This window comes from Delphinus delphis, chromosome 4 (genome assembly GCF_949987515.2).
Source record: "Delphinus delphis chromosome 4, mDelDel1.2, whole genome shotgun sequence".
In the NCBI taxonomy this organism is placed as follows: Eukaryota; Metazoa; Chordata; class Mammalia; order Artiodactyla; family Delphinidae; genus Delphinus; species Delphinus delphis.
The window spans coordinates 129,716,095-129,734,367 of NC_082686.1; the positions used below are offsets into that span (position 1 = coordinate 129,716,095).

At 34.3% G+C, this 18,273-nt stretch overlaps 1 protein-coding gene across 1 annotated transcript in view; it reads right to left on the reverse strand.

Annotated features, from left to right (window-relative positions):
- Positions 1-18,273, reverse strand: part of DHX36 (DEAH-box helicase 36) — a 56,508-nt gene that overhangs the window by 18,328 nt on the left and 19,907 nt on the right. Inside the window, exons 2-13 of the mRNA XM_060011452.1 lie at positions 17,088-17,212; positions 16,085-16,316; positions 14,502-14,540; positions 12,954-13,124; positions 11,153-11,232; positions 10,339-10,413; positions 10,027-10,193; positions 8,400-8,481; positions 4,434-4,574; positions 4,054-4,156; positions 3,588-3,675; positions 777-832 (exon numbers count right to left, since the gene is read on the reverse strand). Coding sequence (XP_059867435.1) covers positions 777-832; positions 3,588-3,675; positions 4,054-4,156; positions 4,434-4,574; positions 8,400-8,481; positions 10,027-10,193; positions 10,339-10,413; positions 11,153-11,232; positions 12,954-13,124; positions 14,502-14,540; positions 16,085-16,316; positions 17,088-17,212 — 1,359 coding nt within the window. The remainder of the gene's footprint in view (positions 1-776; positions 833-3,587; positions 3,676-4,053; positions 4,157-4,433; positions 4,575-8,399; positions 8,482-10,026; positions 10,194-10,338; positions 10,414-11,152; positions 11,233-12,953; positions 13,125-14,501; positions 14,541-16,084; positions 16,317-17,087; positions 17,213-18,273) is intronic.

Here is an 18,273-nt window from a genome sequence, read left to right on the forward strand (position 1 = left end):
CTAAGAAAGGAATAAAGAGTTTACAGTGAGGGTGTCAGAGATGGCAGTACCTCCACACTGGATACAATTCTGTCCAATCTTTGGAATCAAAAGTTCTCTTTCTTTCCTCTTCTCTTCCCTCAGGTATGCATTCTGTATCTAATCCAGCTGGCTGAGCCTTACTCAGGACTAAGGTACCAGCAGAAAGGATATTAAAAAGCTCTCAATAAAAAATGTCATGATATTTTCTTACAAAGAGTGGAAAAATGGATCCATCTCATTCTACCAGGAACTGCAAACAATAGAAAATCACCTTGCCTTTGTGAAAGCAGTGTTCATTCTAACTAGAGAAATCCCTGCATCTGACAGAGCCAAAACATCCAAAACCATAATAATACATTATTGAAATCTCATGCCTGCAAATGTACTAATTCTGTTAAATCAAAATTTCAAATATCAAGCTGTACATGTCAATTATTAATTTCTAGGTTGAGCTATTTTTATTGGTATTCACATACCTTTTTTATTCCGGAAACCCAAACAAGTTCTTGGTAAAACCAATCTTTAACCGTTTCCCTAATGCTGACAAAACTAATTTGATTTGTGGATTAGCCTCTCTTATTCAACTTTTTGTGCAATCATTCCCTGAAGACTTATTTGCAAAGGTTCTCAAAGAAGTATTTTTTTATATGGATTACTATTTGAAAATGTGCATTAAAAAAATAAAAGAAAATAAAACCTACAATAAGCAGTCCTTAAAGCCTGCCGCAGTTTGAAAGATAAATTTAACAACATACCTGTGTCTGGTTAACTGTAGGCATCAGTGAATGTAAGGGTATAATAAGAAACCTGTCTGAAAATTAAAAAGAAAATTAAACTTTAAGACAAATACTTGCAGAAAAGCTCCATCAAAAAATATGGAACAGGGACTTCCCTGGTGGCGCAGTGGTTAAGAATCCGCCCGCCAATGCAGGGCACATGGGTTTGAGCCCTGGTCTGGGAAGATCCTACATGCCGTGGAGCAACTAAGCCCGTGCACCACAACTACTGAGCCTGCGCTCTAGAGCCTGTGAGCCACAACTACTGAAGCCTGCGCACCTAGAGCCTGTGCTCTGCAACAAGAGAAGCCACCGCAACGAGAAGCCCGCATACCGCAAGGAAGAGTAGCCCCTGCTCTCCGCAACTAGAGAAAGCCCACGCGCAATACGAAGACCCAACGCAGCCAATAAATAAATTTATTAAAAAATATATATATGTGGAACAATGAATTCAGATGCTAAGCCACCTGACAATCAGACCAACTTTATTCTTTTTATGTTCTTGTTAATATTTTTTTGTTAATTCTAAATTCCTAAAGAATGCTTAAAAAAGTTGGAAGCTCTCTTTTCAAATTATGTTAAAAAAATCATTAACTCCATTCCCACCACTAACTGAAGACCAAAGGTTTTGCTTAATATGGATGAATATGTTTGTAGACTTTGGGTAATCCTACTTTAATCATACAAAGAATAAATTTTTAAAGCAAATTACTTACTAAATTTCCATGTCCTACTTAAAAATAATTGAATAGCACTGGTTAAATGTAATACATTCCAAAAGTGACCCACATTAAAAAAAAATTGTTAGGAATATAAGAAGTTTTAACTTTCAAAATGAAGTTGCTCAAGCCCATTCATGATTATTAGCCAATAGACAGAAAGTTTGATGTAATACAGTAATGGGAAGGAGAGAATGTTAAGGAAGCAACGGTAAATTTCAGTTGGATATAGTTACCAAAGTGCAACCTGACTTACATCTCCAGCAAGAGTGTCCAAATGACCCCTAGATAGCTGTATTTCCCCCAGATAAAGAACTGTTGTTATTCAAAGGAGACATGGTGCTCCCCCATAGACTCTCTATGACCCCTCTGAACTTAAAAAGCAGTAAAATACTGTCAAACAATTGGTATTGCTAAAAAAGAATGCTCTTAATTACTTGTCTCTGTGACATGATATGAAATAACATCAACTCTAAATACTTAACTCGAATTGAACCAAGCCTTCAGATATAACTTCCAGTTTGCAAGGGAACAGAGGTAAGAGAGGATCAAATGAAATGATACCATAAAGATTCAGACAGTTCCAGAATGTTGCAGACCTAGTCTTTTCCACTATGGGTAAAGTAAGGAGAGGATGGGAGTGATGTTCTAGAACTACAGTAAACAATCTATCAGTCTGACTTTTTCTATAGTCTGAGCAAGCTAGCTGTGAAAGACACTTTAGGGGAAAAAAAATGGGAAAATCTGATTATAGACGATTATCAGATGATGTTAACGATTAGGTATGTTAAATTTTTGAAAGATTTCCTTTAAAAGAAATTAAGCTGGTGGTGGAAGTATAAATTAATACCTCCATCCTTGAGAATAATTCAATTAGAAAGTTAATCAAGTCAATTATAATAATGTATGTTACACCCTTTCCCCCACTCCCCCCAAAATGATCTTCCCTGCATTTTTCTAGAAAAATATATACACATCCATATTTTTAAAAACGAAAAGTAGATCATACAATAGTGTTTATGACGGGGGAAGGAGAGGCCAAAATTGGAAGGTTCAGCCAAAAAAGTATTCCAATTGTTTAAAAAAATAATTTGGTTGTATAGTTCAATCACGGCTATACTTTTTCTATAGAGAAAGATTATCAATGACAAGGAGAAGAGAAAGCAGTATTTCATTAGAGAGGAATCATGGTGATCAGATAAAAATATTCTTCCGGCTAGAGAATAAATAATTCTAATTATAAATAATTTTAAATTATTAATAAATTTTAAATTATTAATAATTACAAATAATTTTAATTATAGAGAATCCTTGAGGGCATTACCATGATGGGATTTAACAAAGAATAAAAAATATTTTAGCCAATAAAATTAGATCAAGATATTTTTTAGTGTTCTGTAAAAATAAAATGTATCAAAAGCACTTCAACAGAGTAAGGTTAGGAAGTATATTCAGAACTATAAAATACTAAATAGAATTTGCTTTGCTAAAGTTAATGACGACTCCTGAAAAAGCTTTAACTGAATTTCATAGGAGAAAAATGTTCCCATGCATTTCTCTAAGATGTAAACATGCTGTTAAACAATCAGAATCACCTAAGGACTTTTTTTTTTAAATTCAGATGTTCAGGTCACATTCTAATATTCTGGGATGTGGGTATCTGCATTTTAATGAAGTGCCATGGGTGACTCTGCTGTATAGGCAGCTGAGAAATAGTGGACTAACGGATAAATTCAAACTTCTGCCCAACTAAATGCAGAAGTGAGTGAAAAACAAAAACTTCAAAGCCAACATCTTAACTTTATGAACTCAATTTTATTAGGCAAATTTAGGAAGAGAGGAAAAACAGTCTCACCATAACACTAAATAAGGAACTTCACTACATACCTACCATCTTCATCTCTGATGTAGAACTTCCAAGAAAAAAAAAAAAAAGAAAAAAGTAAGATCCAACTTTTGAAAAAACCCAACCTGGACTAAGACCACCAAGCTCAAATGAAAGAAAATAACCAGGCTACATATGATTCAAGTACCACTCTTGGAATTACAATAAAATGCATTTCTATAATACCTGATTTAAACATCACTTGTGACATCAAGAGATCATGTAAAGTGCTGATATTGTCCCAACCTGGTAGAAAGACCAATATTGCACCATCCTATATGGAGGGGAAAGAACCATTACAAAGGATCACATAACAAAATACACTAAGTACAATTCTGTGCACAATTAAGTCTTCATTAAAATTATACTAGCTCAAGATAACTTTAGTTACCAATTATAACTAAAGAACATAAGTTCACTTTTTAAAAATAGGATTTATAATCCAGACATTTCACTTGTTTAGTCTTTTCTTCCAACAGGTCAAATGCCTAAATCTTTGGTATTTTGAAATTCCTATTTCTGGTGTCAAAAGCCATTTCTTCTATAGGTTATTATTTTTTTTATAGCATTTAAGAAAATTTTTTTCATGGCCTTGATACAAAAATAAAATTGAAATTATATTTCAATTTTGAAACTTAAAAACAAAACTAACCTCTTCTTCCAAAACAATGTATCGAATAAGGGCAGCAATCAAATTCAGATCAACTTTATCATCATCCATCATTCCTATAACATCTATAGTGCTTGGAGAATACCTGTCAAAGTCAAATAGAAAGCCATGAAATACTTGATAGTTTCCTGAAGTTTAACTTGCTATAAAATCTTATAATTAACTCAATCTGCAAATGGGAAAACATAATCAATAAATAGGAAAGAATTACTGGGATTATGATAGTGTTTACAAGTCAAATCAGTATTCAGCTAGAATGATACTTGCAATGCTATCCTTAAATGCGTACAAAATCAAGACAATCCTGCTTTTTCTTTTAGTCATTTAGCCACCGTGTTCACTTTCAAACAAAACAGACTTACTTTTTTCGCAATTCCCTTACATAACCTGGCCAGCGTTCTTTATAGATTGCTTCTTTTTCTTCTTTTTCTTGTCTATTTACATGCCCTTGCATGAAACTCCTCTTAAACTGGGATCTGTGTTCTTTTTGTTCTGGAACATATCTAAAATAAAAACATTCTTAAATAGCTTCACTTTTTTGAAACTCTGGTTTTAGCTAATATTCAATATCTCTATTTTACATTTAGGATTTTAAAAAGAAACTTTAAAGAACATCTTCACTATCCTTTCTAGTGAATGCTAGTTAAACATAAATTTACTGCCAAGTATTAACATATAAAATGACATTTTAGATAAAAATCATTCTTCTCTATCAAAGTATATAAACTTCTAGATCATCTTCAGCAATAAAAATTTAAAAATAACTAGAGTAACTTCCATCTTTAAGTTTGAATTTGCTTTTAAATCAAAAGTTAACATTAATGTAAGTCTAAAATAAGTTAGTGATTGCCTAGAAGACTCAGATTTTGAATATAGGAGGTTTCCAAACCTGAGTGCACATAAGAATCCCCTGGGGAGTTTGTAAAATAGACTCCTATATCCTATATTGTGATTTGGATTCAGTAGGTCTGGCTGGGGTCTGCTAATCCAGGATTTTTAATTAGTGCCCCAGGAGATTCAGACAATGTAGAGATCTACAGACCCATGCTTGAGAACTACTTAGTTCTGCTCAGTCTCACAGACATAGTAACAGCAGAGCGAGAATCAGCGTTCCAATCTCTTATGTGTCAGTCCAGTGCTATGCTTTGACTCCACCATGCTGCAGTGACTGCTAAAAACAGAGGGCACATCTGCCCAAGAATGTCACCTACCATAAGTGGGTTCTCAGAGGCATGGGAGTAGAGAGGGACAAAGAAAAATGAACCTACACTTTAACCCCAAAGCCCCTCAGAGTTCACCTGGAGGAGAGCATCTAGATGGAATGGGGGATTTGGAGCATGGGCTTCGTGAGTCAGACAGAATGGGACTGATGTCCTTGCTCTGCCATTGACTAGCTGTGTGACCTTGGGCAAGGTATAAACCTCTGATCTTTAGTTTCCTTATTTGAGAGACTAATACTCTTTTAACAGTATTGTATGAGAATTAAAAAACAAAAGTGATAAAGCACAGTGCCTGACACATAGCAGACACCCCAAAAGTATTAATCAATCCCCTTCCCTATTCAGTACCTGTGACCCAGGATTCCCCTAAGTCTTCGATACATATAGAGGCACCAACGTGAGGTAGGACAACCTGAGACAGAGATTAGTCTAGTCAGCAGGATGGACCCACAGCTGGCTCCCTTCCCAGCAATTCCAAAAACAGAGGTAACCTTTAACCCCCCTCCCCAAGAACCCAATCACAACCCTCCGTAACACCTCACCTACTTTCTTCCTTACTTCCCTGTAGTGCAGCTCTTCTTCTGGGAAAGGAACAGCTGGGGGCCTCTGCTGAAAACTTCTATCCAATGACCACCCTACTTCACCTCCCCTCTTAGGCAGGCTAAAGAATGACAAGTGCACAGATACCATCCTTTTGCTTCAAGAGACTCCCCTTCGCTACCATTCCTTGTACATTCCCTGCCTTATGGGGACCTTAAGAAAGCAATCCATCTTTATGTAATTTTAGATTACTGATCCCTGGAACTTTGTTTTTATTGTCAAGCTGTTGCCTATTATTATCTTAGAAAACAACTGGTAAATGTGCTATGGTAGGAAATGGGACACATGGTAGAAAGTGGAATTGAGGAGGGAGAGCATAAAAATGTATAAGCATTGATGATAAAACCAGAGCATGGAAGACCAACATACACTTTCACTTTTATATGTTCCTCCCTGACATACACACTTCCCTCTTTGCTACACTGATTTCACTACTTTCCTGACTTATCCAGTCTATCCCTGCTTTATAAACTCATTTCCAATGTACTCTCACTTCCCCAGAACAGGTCAATCACACCTTAGAGTAATAGCTTGTATGTCTCCCTATCTAGATATAAGTTCTGAGGGTGTGTAATGAGTCTTTCACTTGTTTTATGCTCAGATCTTAGTGCACAGTGCAAGCCATAAAGTTTAAAATATATCTGTTAAATAAAGTCCACTCAAAAGCTGACTTTTCTCCATGTGAAATATGCCGCAGGATCTTTGTTCTCACCTTCCCACTATCACTTCCTGATTTTCTCCTTTAACAAGTAAGCTGTGGAATCTTGAAAAAAAATCTCAGCACAAATGTTTCTACATCTGTCCATATATTTTTCAGATGTTTACTACAGGCCAGGCACTATGCTATGCACTAGTCACAAAGATGAACAAGACAAAATCCTCGAACTTGAAAATTTGAAATCTAGTGCAAGAGGCAAATATAAAAAGATACATTACATGGCAATAAGTGTTACAAGAGATATGATAGAAGTGCTCTGGGAGTCTTGTTGAGAAGGTAACTCACTCTGTGAGAGGTATCAGAGAAGGCTTAATGGGCAATGAAGCTGGAATTTGTTCTTACATAACAGTTTATAGATGAAAAGATGAAGAAGGTGGCAAACGTAGCTCTAAAAGGAGGAAACAGCACGTAACAAAGCATAAAGTCATGAAAGGGCACAAGATGGCAGACTACAGAATAGTGCATTTAGGATGGGCAGACCATGGGATGCATGAGGCTAGAAAGAGAGGACAGGGCCAGACTGTAAAAAAGCCTTGGGGTGACAGGCTAAGGAACTGGAACCTGATCCTAGGGGGCTGTACTTTCCCAGCCCTTCCTCATCAAGGAATACTAACATAATTTTGTACGGCTCCTCGAGAAGCCTGCTAGCAGCTAATGACCAGTGCTGAGGGGATCAATAACTTGGGCCTACCAGCTGAGGTGCTCTGCTACAGGCCATGACACACCAATAAAGGTTCCTCAATCAGTTTTCAAAAAGAAATCTCAGGGGCATGCCCTGGGGGAGAAAGCTCACATGACCAGATTTGTTTGGAAAATAGATGGCAGCAATTGTAAGAGTGAAGACCACAATGCCAAGAGAGGAACTATTATATTAACACAGGAGAGATAATAAGGACCTTAAGTAGAAGAAATAAAAGTGAGAAGGTATGTTCAAGGAGAAAGCTCTCAGGGTTTTTGAGGGGCAGAGTGGGATGGCATATAGAATGACTTAGAGTAGTTTGGTTACTGAGCATGTAAAGCAGTTAACATATCCTGGTATATAACTGCTTGATAAACACCAGCTCTTTTGATTTACAGCTTAGACAACTGGGTGGAGGATAACAGGAGTAACCATTATAATAAGGCATACTAAGCAACACAGACTGCTTTAATTTTTTGGTGGAAGCATGGCGGGAATCAAATATAAGATCATGATTTTTGTTTGAAAAATGTGGGGTTCAAGAAATCTGTGGTACTGCAATGCTGTTGAGTATAGAGTTAGATAAGTTTAGAATTCAGGAAGAGCTTCAGTTCTGAAGCTGTAGTTCTGCAAGCTACTGGAAAATAGTTCTGAAAATTTGGAACTATGGTCATGGAAAAAAGATTTAACAGTGAAATAAAAGGCTGAGAAAAGTATAAGTGAGAACTCTAGGGGGAAATCATATTTAAAGGGTGGGGAATAGAAGCCAGCAAAAGAGAATGAATACCAGGTAGGAGAACCAGAAGAGAGGTTCAGTGCTAAAGACAGAGTTCCCAAACTTTACTGCCCAGGGGTCCTTAAACAACACTGACACTTAGCTACCAGCCTAGACTCTGTAATATAATTACGGTATGAAGTGTGAATGTGGGTTTTAAAAAGCTCCAGGTCATTTTAATGTGCAACCAAGTTTGGGAATCCCTGATTTAAGGAAAAACAATGTTTTAGAGATGAGTTTGAAACAGTTTTAAGGGTGAGTTTCTGAGACTAAAGTTTGACAAAATGGTGACATGTTAGTATTTTTAATCTCTTTTAGTTCCTAATATTTACTTACCTTGTTTTTTCAATTATATCTTCCAAAAGATACTCCACAACCGGAAAAGTAAAACCAGGTATATGTATCATTGGACAGTTACCTATCATGGTAGATAAAACATAAATCTGTACTTGAATGTTCAAAAAAAAAACCCAAAAATAACTCAACAGACTGTAAATAGGACAATGACTCCATTAGTTTTAACTTCAGAAAGTGGTCCTGACACTTTTACAGCTCTACCTTATTTTTCCATATCTAATAAAACCAGCAGTCTAGTGTTCACTCAGTACCGATTTACTGTTACCAAACTGTACACACATCTCACAGTTCTACAAAGTAACCCAGAATACCAAAAAATAGAGTATTTTAAGTTGGATTCAAGACCTATTAAGTCTACTTCTCTTCATCATTAGCCAAGATGGTGCCACCAGAACCTAAGTTTTAGTGAAATCTACATAAGAAACGTAACCCCTGTGGTATCCAGAATTATGGAAAGAAGAAACGTAGTTAAAGCAAGACCTGACCAAATATTAAACTGTTGCTTACTATTTTAGAATCATTAGTTAAAAAATAAGTCTTAGTATTGTTATTTAAATGCTATTTAGGGTTTTTGTATCGAACAAAATAAACCATATACACTGTAAACAAAGGCCAACACTGTAGACACATATCAAAGTATCTGAGGTGGCACCAAACTTTGCCTCTGACTTGCATAAGTTTACTCAAAGTTAGTTCTGGATTTCTCATCAAAAAGGACTGAGACAGAGACAAAGACAAAGTATAATATGCTCAACTAATCTCACAAGGCTTTGAGGGTCAACCGGGCTGAATATAAACACATTATAGTTCTATTCCATTTTAATTCCCTTTTCTCCTTGCCCCAACAATTTAAGCAGGAGAGACAGTAAGGCATAACTTTAAAAGAATGTACTCTGCAGCTAGTCAAATTTAGTTTCTTTTTTTATATTTTGGCCACTCTGTGCAGCTTGTGGGATCTTAGTTCCCTGACCAGGGACTGAACCCGGGCCCCAGAAGTGAAAGCACTGAGTCCTAACGGCTGGACTGCCAGGGAATTCCCTCAAATTTAGTTTCAAATCATCTTGACTCTCTGTTAAGTATGCAACCTTGGGTAAGCTACTTAACTACTCTGAGGCTGTTTCCTCATCTGTAAAAATAAGAATAGCACCTACTTCACAAGGTATTATGAGGACTGATGAAGACATGCCAAATACACTACCTGGCACATTGAAGGTATTCCACAGTGGTTGCTAGTTATTACTGTTATTAGCAAACTGCCACCCTAGCCTGTGATATTACATAAAGCCACAGAAGAATCACAAAAAGTTTATAAAATTATTCAAATCTGTGGTTTGACTTCATTGATGTCACCTTAATTATCTGGTGGAAGCACCAAAAGGCTACATGTCTTCACTATAAGAACAGAGATGATGCCACATTTTTAAAAAACAGGCCCAATTTCTCTGTGAGACTAGAGGGTAGATGAATATTCAAATAAAATGAACTGCTAAACATTTATTTTGACTACTCTGTACCTAGCACTATATTAGTTTTCTTTAGAAAACTGTTTCTAAATTCAATGGCTTTGTGATAACTTTCTAAAGTAACAACCATAAGTTTTACTCACCAAAATATTCTGAAAATTTCTCAGCATTCAATGTTGCACTCATCAAAACTATTTTCAGGTCAGGTCGATAATTAAGAAGATCTTTAACAACAGTCATTAAAACATCTGACTGTAGATTTCTCTCATGGATTTCATCAAGCACGATATGACTAACACTGGACAAATGCCTAAAGCAGAAGTGTAAAGTTCGTTACTCAGCACAAAATTCAAAAACAGAATCATTTTACTTTTCCATAAATTAATAAAATCCAATTTCCTAATTACATCTTCTGATAACATTTAACTAAATGTCCTGAGTTGAAACATACTCACGGGTCTGACTGAAGCCACTGAAGGATAATTCCTGTCGTACAATATAAGATAGAACCCTGTTTCCTTGGCAACCGACTGTGAATGAAAGACATGAGTTAATTCTTGGTTTTCTTTACTAATAAATTACTTAAGTACTACAAAAGTTTAAAAGAATATCTTCAATTTAAAAAATTTTTTTCAGTTTTAATGAAAAACTTCATACTTAAATTTTAGTTACTGGAACCCTTACAATGATACAGTAATGAGACATACTAGCTTCAAGTTCATTATACATTATTTCTGTTATGATACTATGTTAATGATTTCTTTTTAAAAGCAAAAGTGCTACCATTCAGAAAAAGACCAAATATTTAGGGAACTAAACTTCTGTTCAGTGATTAGAAAATCAATTGATTTAAAAAGGTAAATGGAATCTTGACCTGCAGAGAAGGACTAAAGAAATACAGTGGAATGGGATAGGGGGTTAAAGACACAAAACTAAATTCAGTCAGTCAGTGGCTGCATGGTGGTATCAAAATATACAGGAGGTCAACTCCTTTTCAGGGTGAGTGATGGTCTACTAACATATAACCAGGAAAAATGTTATCTTTCTAATCATTCCATAATGTAAAAGACATCTTAAAATGGCAATCCAAATCTGAATTTGGGTTAAAAAAATGATTTTGTGGGTTGCAAGCCTCGTATGTTGCAGTTACTTTAAATGTTAATTCTAATAGCAATAATCAGCATAAAAATAGGGGAAAGATCTTTCTTTTGGATCTCTAATTTCAAAGTTTCACTAAAATCTACCTGTAAACAAGTGAACATTCTTTACCTCTGGAGACGAATTTGGTATCCGGTACTATTACCATTGCCACAAGATTCTGCCCTTTCTGCAGCCACTCTCTCTGCAACCTTTAATTAAAATAAAGTACAGTTACAAAGAAAACATCTCCTTTACAGTAAATATCGTGAATGCCTATGAAAATCTGGTTGCTGAAACACTATCCATTAGATTTTCAGAATTAAAAAAATAGAAACGGATATTAAAATCTGAGGTATCTAAAATTGTGTCCCTTAAGAGCTGAAGACTACCTGCTTCTTATGTTTACTTCTCATTTCCTCTGAAATTCTCCCTCATAACTATTTTCAAAGCAACTTTCTATAAATCCTCTCTTTGTCTTTTTAAAAAAAAGTTAGAAATCGTAATCTAAACTTGTAAAACTTGTATATAATTTGAGGGTAAACATACGTTGATACTATTTTTCATTTGTTTCTTTTTCGTAGAGATTGGTAGGCTTAACTTCTAGTTCTTGGTTATGTTCTTAAAGTTATGGCTGCCAAAGATAAGCTCTAGACAGATGAAATCTTATAATCCAACACTGATTTGTAGAACTGAAAGTAACCAACAGTCATCTAGTGACAGAACAGTGATTTATGAGGTTAGAAATAGAAAAATGACATGATTAGTTTTTAAGAAATAATACTTCAGAAGGAAAAGTTTTCAATCGTTCTATCCCATATAAACTGACTTGGACCATTACTTCACTTTCTGCTACTGATTAAACTGCCCATTCAAATACCAACAGATCTTAGAAAAATAAGCAAAGAAATAACCTAATTTGCATTTCTCCTTACTGTCAATATATACACTCATATATTAGTGAAAATGATAAGATTAGATTTTTAACTTAAGTCAGGCTATATAACAGTGTTATGACAAAAATGGCTTACTTTTCACCATTCTATGAACCTATGCCATTTCTAGGAATATCATCCTCCCGTAAAGACTGCTGCTTTACTTTTTTTAAAATAGTATCTCTTAGAAACCATAGTTTAAAACGTATATAGTAGCTCCCACAAAACAATGCTATAACTGGTAATGCAGTTCCTGACCAGATTCTGTATTAAATGACTTAGAGATGTAATAAATAGTACTATCATAAAACCAAATACAACCATAAATCTTCGTAATTTAAATTTACACACAGAATTCCATAACACTGAAATAAATGTACTATATACAATGAATGTTGTAAGAAACCCCAAACATTTTTAAAGAACATATAACTCATATATTTAACTAGGTCATCTAACTAAACACAAAGAATGTTATTTGTAATAAACATGTACTTATACCTGCTTAATGATAAACCTGAAACAATGCCTTATTTTTTTATGATAAATTCCCTCTTACTGAATTGCATTAAAATGTCAGAAATACAGCTACCGCCACTCAGTGTACTTATATACTGAAAAAAACAATCAGAGAGTGCCGAAAATAGTACTGAATGAATCAGGGAGTAAAATGTAAAGCATCTAATGATGCAGATTATTTGAAGCTCCTAATCAATTCTATAAACATTATCAATTTTTTGTTCTTTTACTTTTATACTGAAAATTGTCTGCATCTTTAATTTATCTTGACTCCTAAACATCTATTATCACTAACAGAGAGAGGTTAATTTTTTGGGCTTTACTACCAAATACTTGTTAACCAAATTTTGCTTTTATAGCAACATATCTTAAACCTAATAAAAAATCACCCCAACCTTCAAAATCAGTAAGTTCTAGCAGGACTACATAGGAGAACAGAAAACAAAGTGGGGAATTTTAAAAAGTGAGAGATTACTTACTGAAATGGCACTAATTCTTCTTGGCTGAGTACAAACTATCCTGCATGCAGATCCTTTTCCTCTTTCAATGTAGTTATCCAAAATGAACTGAGTAACTTGAGTGGTTTTTCCACAACCAGTTTCACCACTTACTACTGTTACCTGATGGTTATCGATCATATTTACCAATTCCTATTTCAAAAGGGAAAATAAGTGAAGAACATCACATGCTGACTAAGTGTGAAAAGATAGTTACCAAAATCCTACCAAACTGAAGGTAATTGTTTTTAACAAGCATATTAATACTTTTAAAATTCTGTTATATGCAATGCTGGCAGTTTGGATATCTGGATCTACCAGTTTTCAAGAGATAAGAAGCACCAAATTATAAAAAGAACAGAGCCATGGCTCTGTTAATGAAAAACACACTGACAAGAACAAGAAGAGACAGGTTATAAACCCATACATAAGAATTAACATAAATTAAAAAGAATGGTGACATGTGGGGCTACTGAGTACAAGGCAAATCCCCTGATACCTAAAAAACTACTAGGAACATTAAGGATTTATATCATAAATCATAAATATGGCTTTGTCTGCAGGACAAGTTTTGTATACTGTTTTCAAGAACAAGGAAGAGTATAATTTAAGACGACTCCCTTTCAAATAATTAAAATAAAGACAAGTTTTAAATACCTAAATCAAATGACTAAAATTCAGATATCTAGAAAACTGCCTACTTGGGAAAGATCTTCTTTCTTTTAAGGTTTAGATAAACACGAGTATTTTTAAAGTAATATTCACCATACTAACAAAACCATCCCACTACTTCAAAGGGGTGTCATGAGGTATCTTTAAACAATCTAACATGAAAACCCACCATTTAAAAATTTCTTATCTATTCTACCACCTCATATATATCAGAACAGGTTCCAAGTTTGAACACTGAAATTACAGGTGGCAAGTACTGAGAAGTAGAATGTGATTCATTCATTCAACAAATATTTACTGGGGGTCTATAGAATGTTAGGCACTGTTCTGAGTCAAGAGGTACATAGTGAACAAAATAGACTCTGTCCTCAAGAACTTACACTGCTAGGAGGGGAAGATACACATGTCAGGTGGTAGTAAGTGCTATAAAAAGGAAAGAAAAATAAAGGAAGGTTGAGAAGTCAGAGAAGGATAGGAGACTATATTATTCTACACAGGATGATTGTATAAGGAAACATAATAAGTTAATTAAAGCACTGTATCTTCAGCAGTGCCCCAATTTCAATTAAAATATTTGATCTCAAATTAAGAGCAAGGGTTATTTATCCAAAGCAACTTACAAGTGAAAATTCTATTTTTAAACTCATGGACATATAAATATGAGAAAACTTCAGGAAAATTGTTTCAGAACTGGTTTTTTTTTTTTTTTAAGTCCTTCAACAATTCAAAGGAATAAAATGAACTTCCAAGAATATCCTTTAGGGAAAGGTTCATTAATTTATATTTCTTCTTGATATAGAGCTTTAAAAAAATGTATTTAAACATTTTGCAAAATTAAATAGTGTATATTTATTTTACCTTTTGCATTCCATATGAAGGCAGCTTTTCCCTGAAATGCTGAAATTAAAAAAAAAGTTTTTAATTTTTTTACAAAAGAAATGTAATCAAATTATAATCCTGGTAAACAGAATATATCATAGATACATATGTTAAGAGTGCAAAAGTATTACCTCACAGCTTATGTGAGGTGTCAAGACTTAAAAAAAAGAATTTTTATAAAAAAGAACTAAGGAACTTAGCAATGAGATTATAAGCTGTCTGAGAACAGGGAATGTCTTATTTAGTCTTTGGTAAACACAGGAGAATGACAGGCATCTAGAAAGTGGAAAAATAATGTTTAAAAAAATTTATAACTGAAAGAAAAATATGGCATATTACCAAGGATTAAAAAATTGAGCTCTTAAACACACCTAAATTCTAGACTTGGTTTTGTTACGAGCTGTGCAACCATAGATACGTCACTTAACCTAAGATTCTTTTTCCTCCTCTGTAACAGACATGCGTAATATCTTGTACAGGGCTGTTGAGAGGTTCAAATGACATAGTACATGTGAAGCTTTCACAACAGTGCCTGACCAAAAGGAAGACCACCAACTGTTTTTGTTTTGCACATTTCTTCTAACTTTCTCTGAACTAGATCAATTACTCATCTTCAATAATATTTGAGTTCTGTCCTCCATACAAAGCAAACAGAGACAGTAGCTAACTCTTCTTGTTCCTAAGGGTATAAGACAACTAAAATATTCTGAATTAATACATCTTGAAAACTCCTGTCCCCAAATCGTATTTTCACTCAAAAGGCATCAAAGAGCTACACAATTTGATCCTGGATAACCTCAGCTGATCTGTTCTAATGAGGATATCCAACCTGCAGTGATAGTCAATAGATCCTTTCTTTCCTACAGGAGATGTGATAATCTGCCTTTCTCAAAAATGGCAATACATATTTGCATATTCAAGACATAGCCCTCAGAATTGCCTCAGTATTTTCTCTTAAAAAAAAAGTGAACGTTTTATTACATCTCTTTCTAGAATATCCATAAAGCATTCAATTTTATGTTTTAACAGGAAAGGACTTTAAAATATCTTGCCTAGCAGGAAAAGAAAATACTGGAAAAACTCAGGAGAATTTCAGAATTTAAAGACACCTCTGTCTTTAAAGTGTTGGTGAACGTAAGCACATCATATAACTTTTGAGGAATTTAATTTTAACATCTGTAAAACGAAAGAGTTGGATTAGATGTTCTAAAAGAAAAAACTTTACAATTCTAACCACCCTTGTCTCTTATGACATCTCACTAAAATGGCCTAGAAATGTTAAACTTAAGTGTGATTTTTTTTTCATCTGCACTACCATTTCTCAGATATTTCTTCTTGTCACCATATATATAAACTATTGTAGATGAGATAGGCTACTTATGTGTAATTCCATTCCCACTACTTTTCTGTACTATAAGGGGGAAAAAAATTCCCAGAGGATGGCTTGTTGAGCAATCTCACTGATTTATATCAGGCAACTACCTCTAACCATAAATACATTTTTATCAAGTGTCAGAAGAGATGACAAGTAAAAATTTTTTCCCCATCTTGCTTTCCATTACCTGCATTTCAATATACCGAAGGTCAGTTTTTTTCTTTTGTAAATCTTCCAATAATTGTTGGTCTAAAGTTACATCTGGTTCATTTTCTTGCAAGAGATATTCAGAATCGCGGTCAATATATTTGTCCCTGATTCTAAATGGCCTCTTTTCTTGATTTATCAATTTTTTTTCCTGATCCTCAACTTTCTTTACTGAGTTTGGTTTGTTCTCAGCAGGAGCTTCAGTCCCATATCTATTTTGACAAAATAAAAAAATGATAAAGATTGAATGAAGAGCCACTCAAGCCCTGAAACAAAATAATATATGTTGTTTAATGATTTCAAAGTCATCAAAATCAAAAGCCTTTATTCTTTTCTCTTAGTAGAGCAATTTGAAAATACTTAGATTCTTATAATGAACTCAATTTTTTTTCCACCCTACAAATAAGACACTGCCAGACAGGTTATTCCTTGTGGTAGTTAAGAAAATAAAAATCCACCCAATAGTAATTCCTCCATTGCAAAGACTCACAGTGTTTCTCTTTATCAAGTTTTCTGAGCCATGTTTTATTTCACACCTTCATTTTCCTGCCACCCTTTCTGAGCTATAAGTGGGATGCTACATTACACAGTCCCAGAGAAACTACTTCTAATTTGCCCCTGATGATACAGTTCCTATGATTTTCCTAAAACAGCAGTAATTTAACTTCTTACAGATCTCCTCCACAAGAAAATTCCGGAAATACAAAGATGATGGGTAGGAAGAACTAAGTAATAACTTCATCAACATCCTATATAGACAATTCCTACCATTTAGATCTCCTGTGGGAATAAATATGCCACCTAAATTTTTAAATATTTCACCAAATTTGCTCAATCTACATAAGAAAAAAGATTACTTTGAGGCTAAATTTCACTTATAGAAGAGCCTAAAGATGTTATTTTTATTATCTTTTTTTTCCGGCCAGTGCTCTGAAAGAAGTGTCACTCTTTGTTCATCTTTAAAAGAATACTTTTTGTTTTACCCGTGATCTTCAGGAGCAAACCAGGATATTTGTGCTTCCGAATCTTTATCATTCTTAGCCTGCACAGAATGTAGCAGCTGCACAATTTGTTCTTCTCGACGTTCATCCATATGTACCACAGCTCTCTATTTTGTGCAAAGAAAAAGCATCCTCATCAGGGTGAGAAAGCATGTGCAAAATTATTTGACGACTAAAACAATAAAGGCAAAGTAACATGCGTTCAACAAACATATATAAAAGAAAGTTAAAGTCACCCCACACTTGCTCTCTAGACCCTTTTCTACTATATGTCTATAAAATTAGCTTTACTATTACTGGCAAAGAAATCATATTTACATCACTTATTAAAACTTTGGTTCCCTTACTTCCTACCCTTGCATAATACTAATTGTTACAATCTTTTTTCCTTATCTTAAATTTTAAAAGATACTCACAATTAAACTTATTAAAACCCAAATGTTCTGGTAAAAACAAAAGTTAAAAACTGCAAATACTATTTTGGCTGCAACGAGCATTTTAAGAGCATTTAATCTCTTACATTATGAGGAGGAGTAAATTAGGAAGTAAGAAGGCTGAGCTCAGAGGGAATAAATAAAATGATCAGTGCTCATGAAAACAATATTCCAAACGATGCAGTTACCTCAGAGAATGAGATTTACTTAAAAAGAGACACCAGAGAAAATATGAGTTAGATTGTTTTCTTAGTATAGAATACATGGAAGAGAAAATATGAGGTACACTGTACACAGTAAGAATAAGAACTTTTAAAGACTGCCCTTTTATAATTGCAAATTATGATTAGCTGAATTATAAGTAAACACAGTAAGTAAAAAAGAAGAGTGCATAGATTTTTTTTTCCCAGGTGTGCAGACAGGAAAGATGGCCAAGTTATTGAATGAAAAAAGCCAGATGCAGAAAACACGTGCAATGGGATCTTGCTTTCACTACTATTAATTTTTAAAAAGGTTATTCTCTTTTCATATTCTATGCCTTTTGCAGTATTTCTTCAAGATATAATTCTGGCACATAGTACATACCCCTGAGAAGTCTATCAAATGCATGGATGTATCTACTTTTTGAATGAGCATATATGACTTTTGTGTTAAACCATTTTTCTCTTTAAAGAAGTAAAACACACACAAAAAGAATACACCGAGATCTCCAGGGAATTCCATAAGACTTCTGC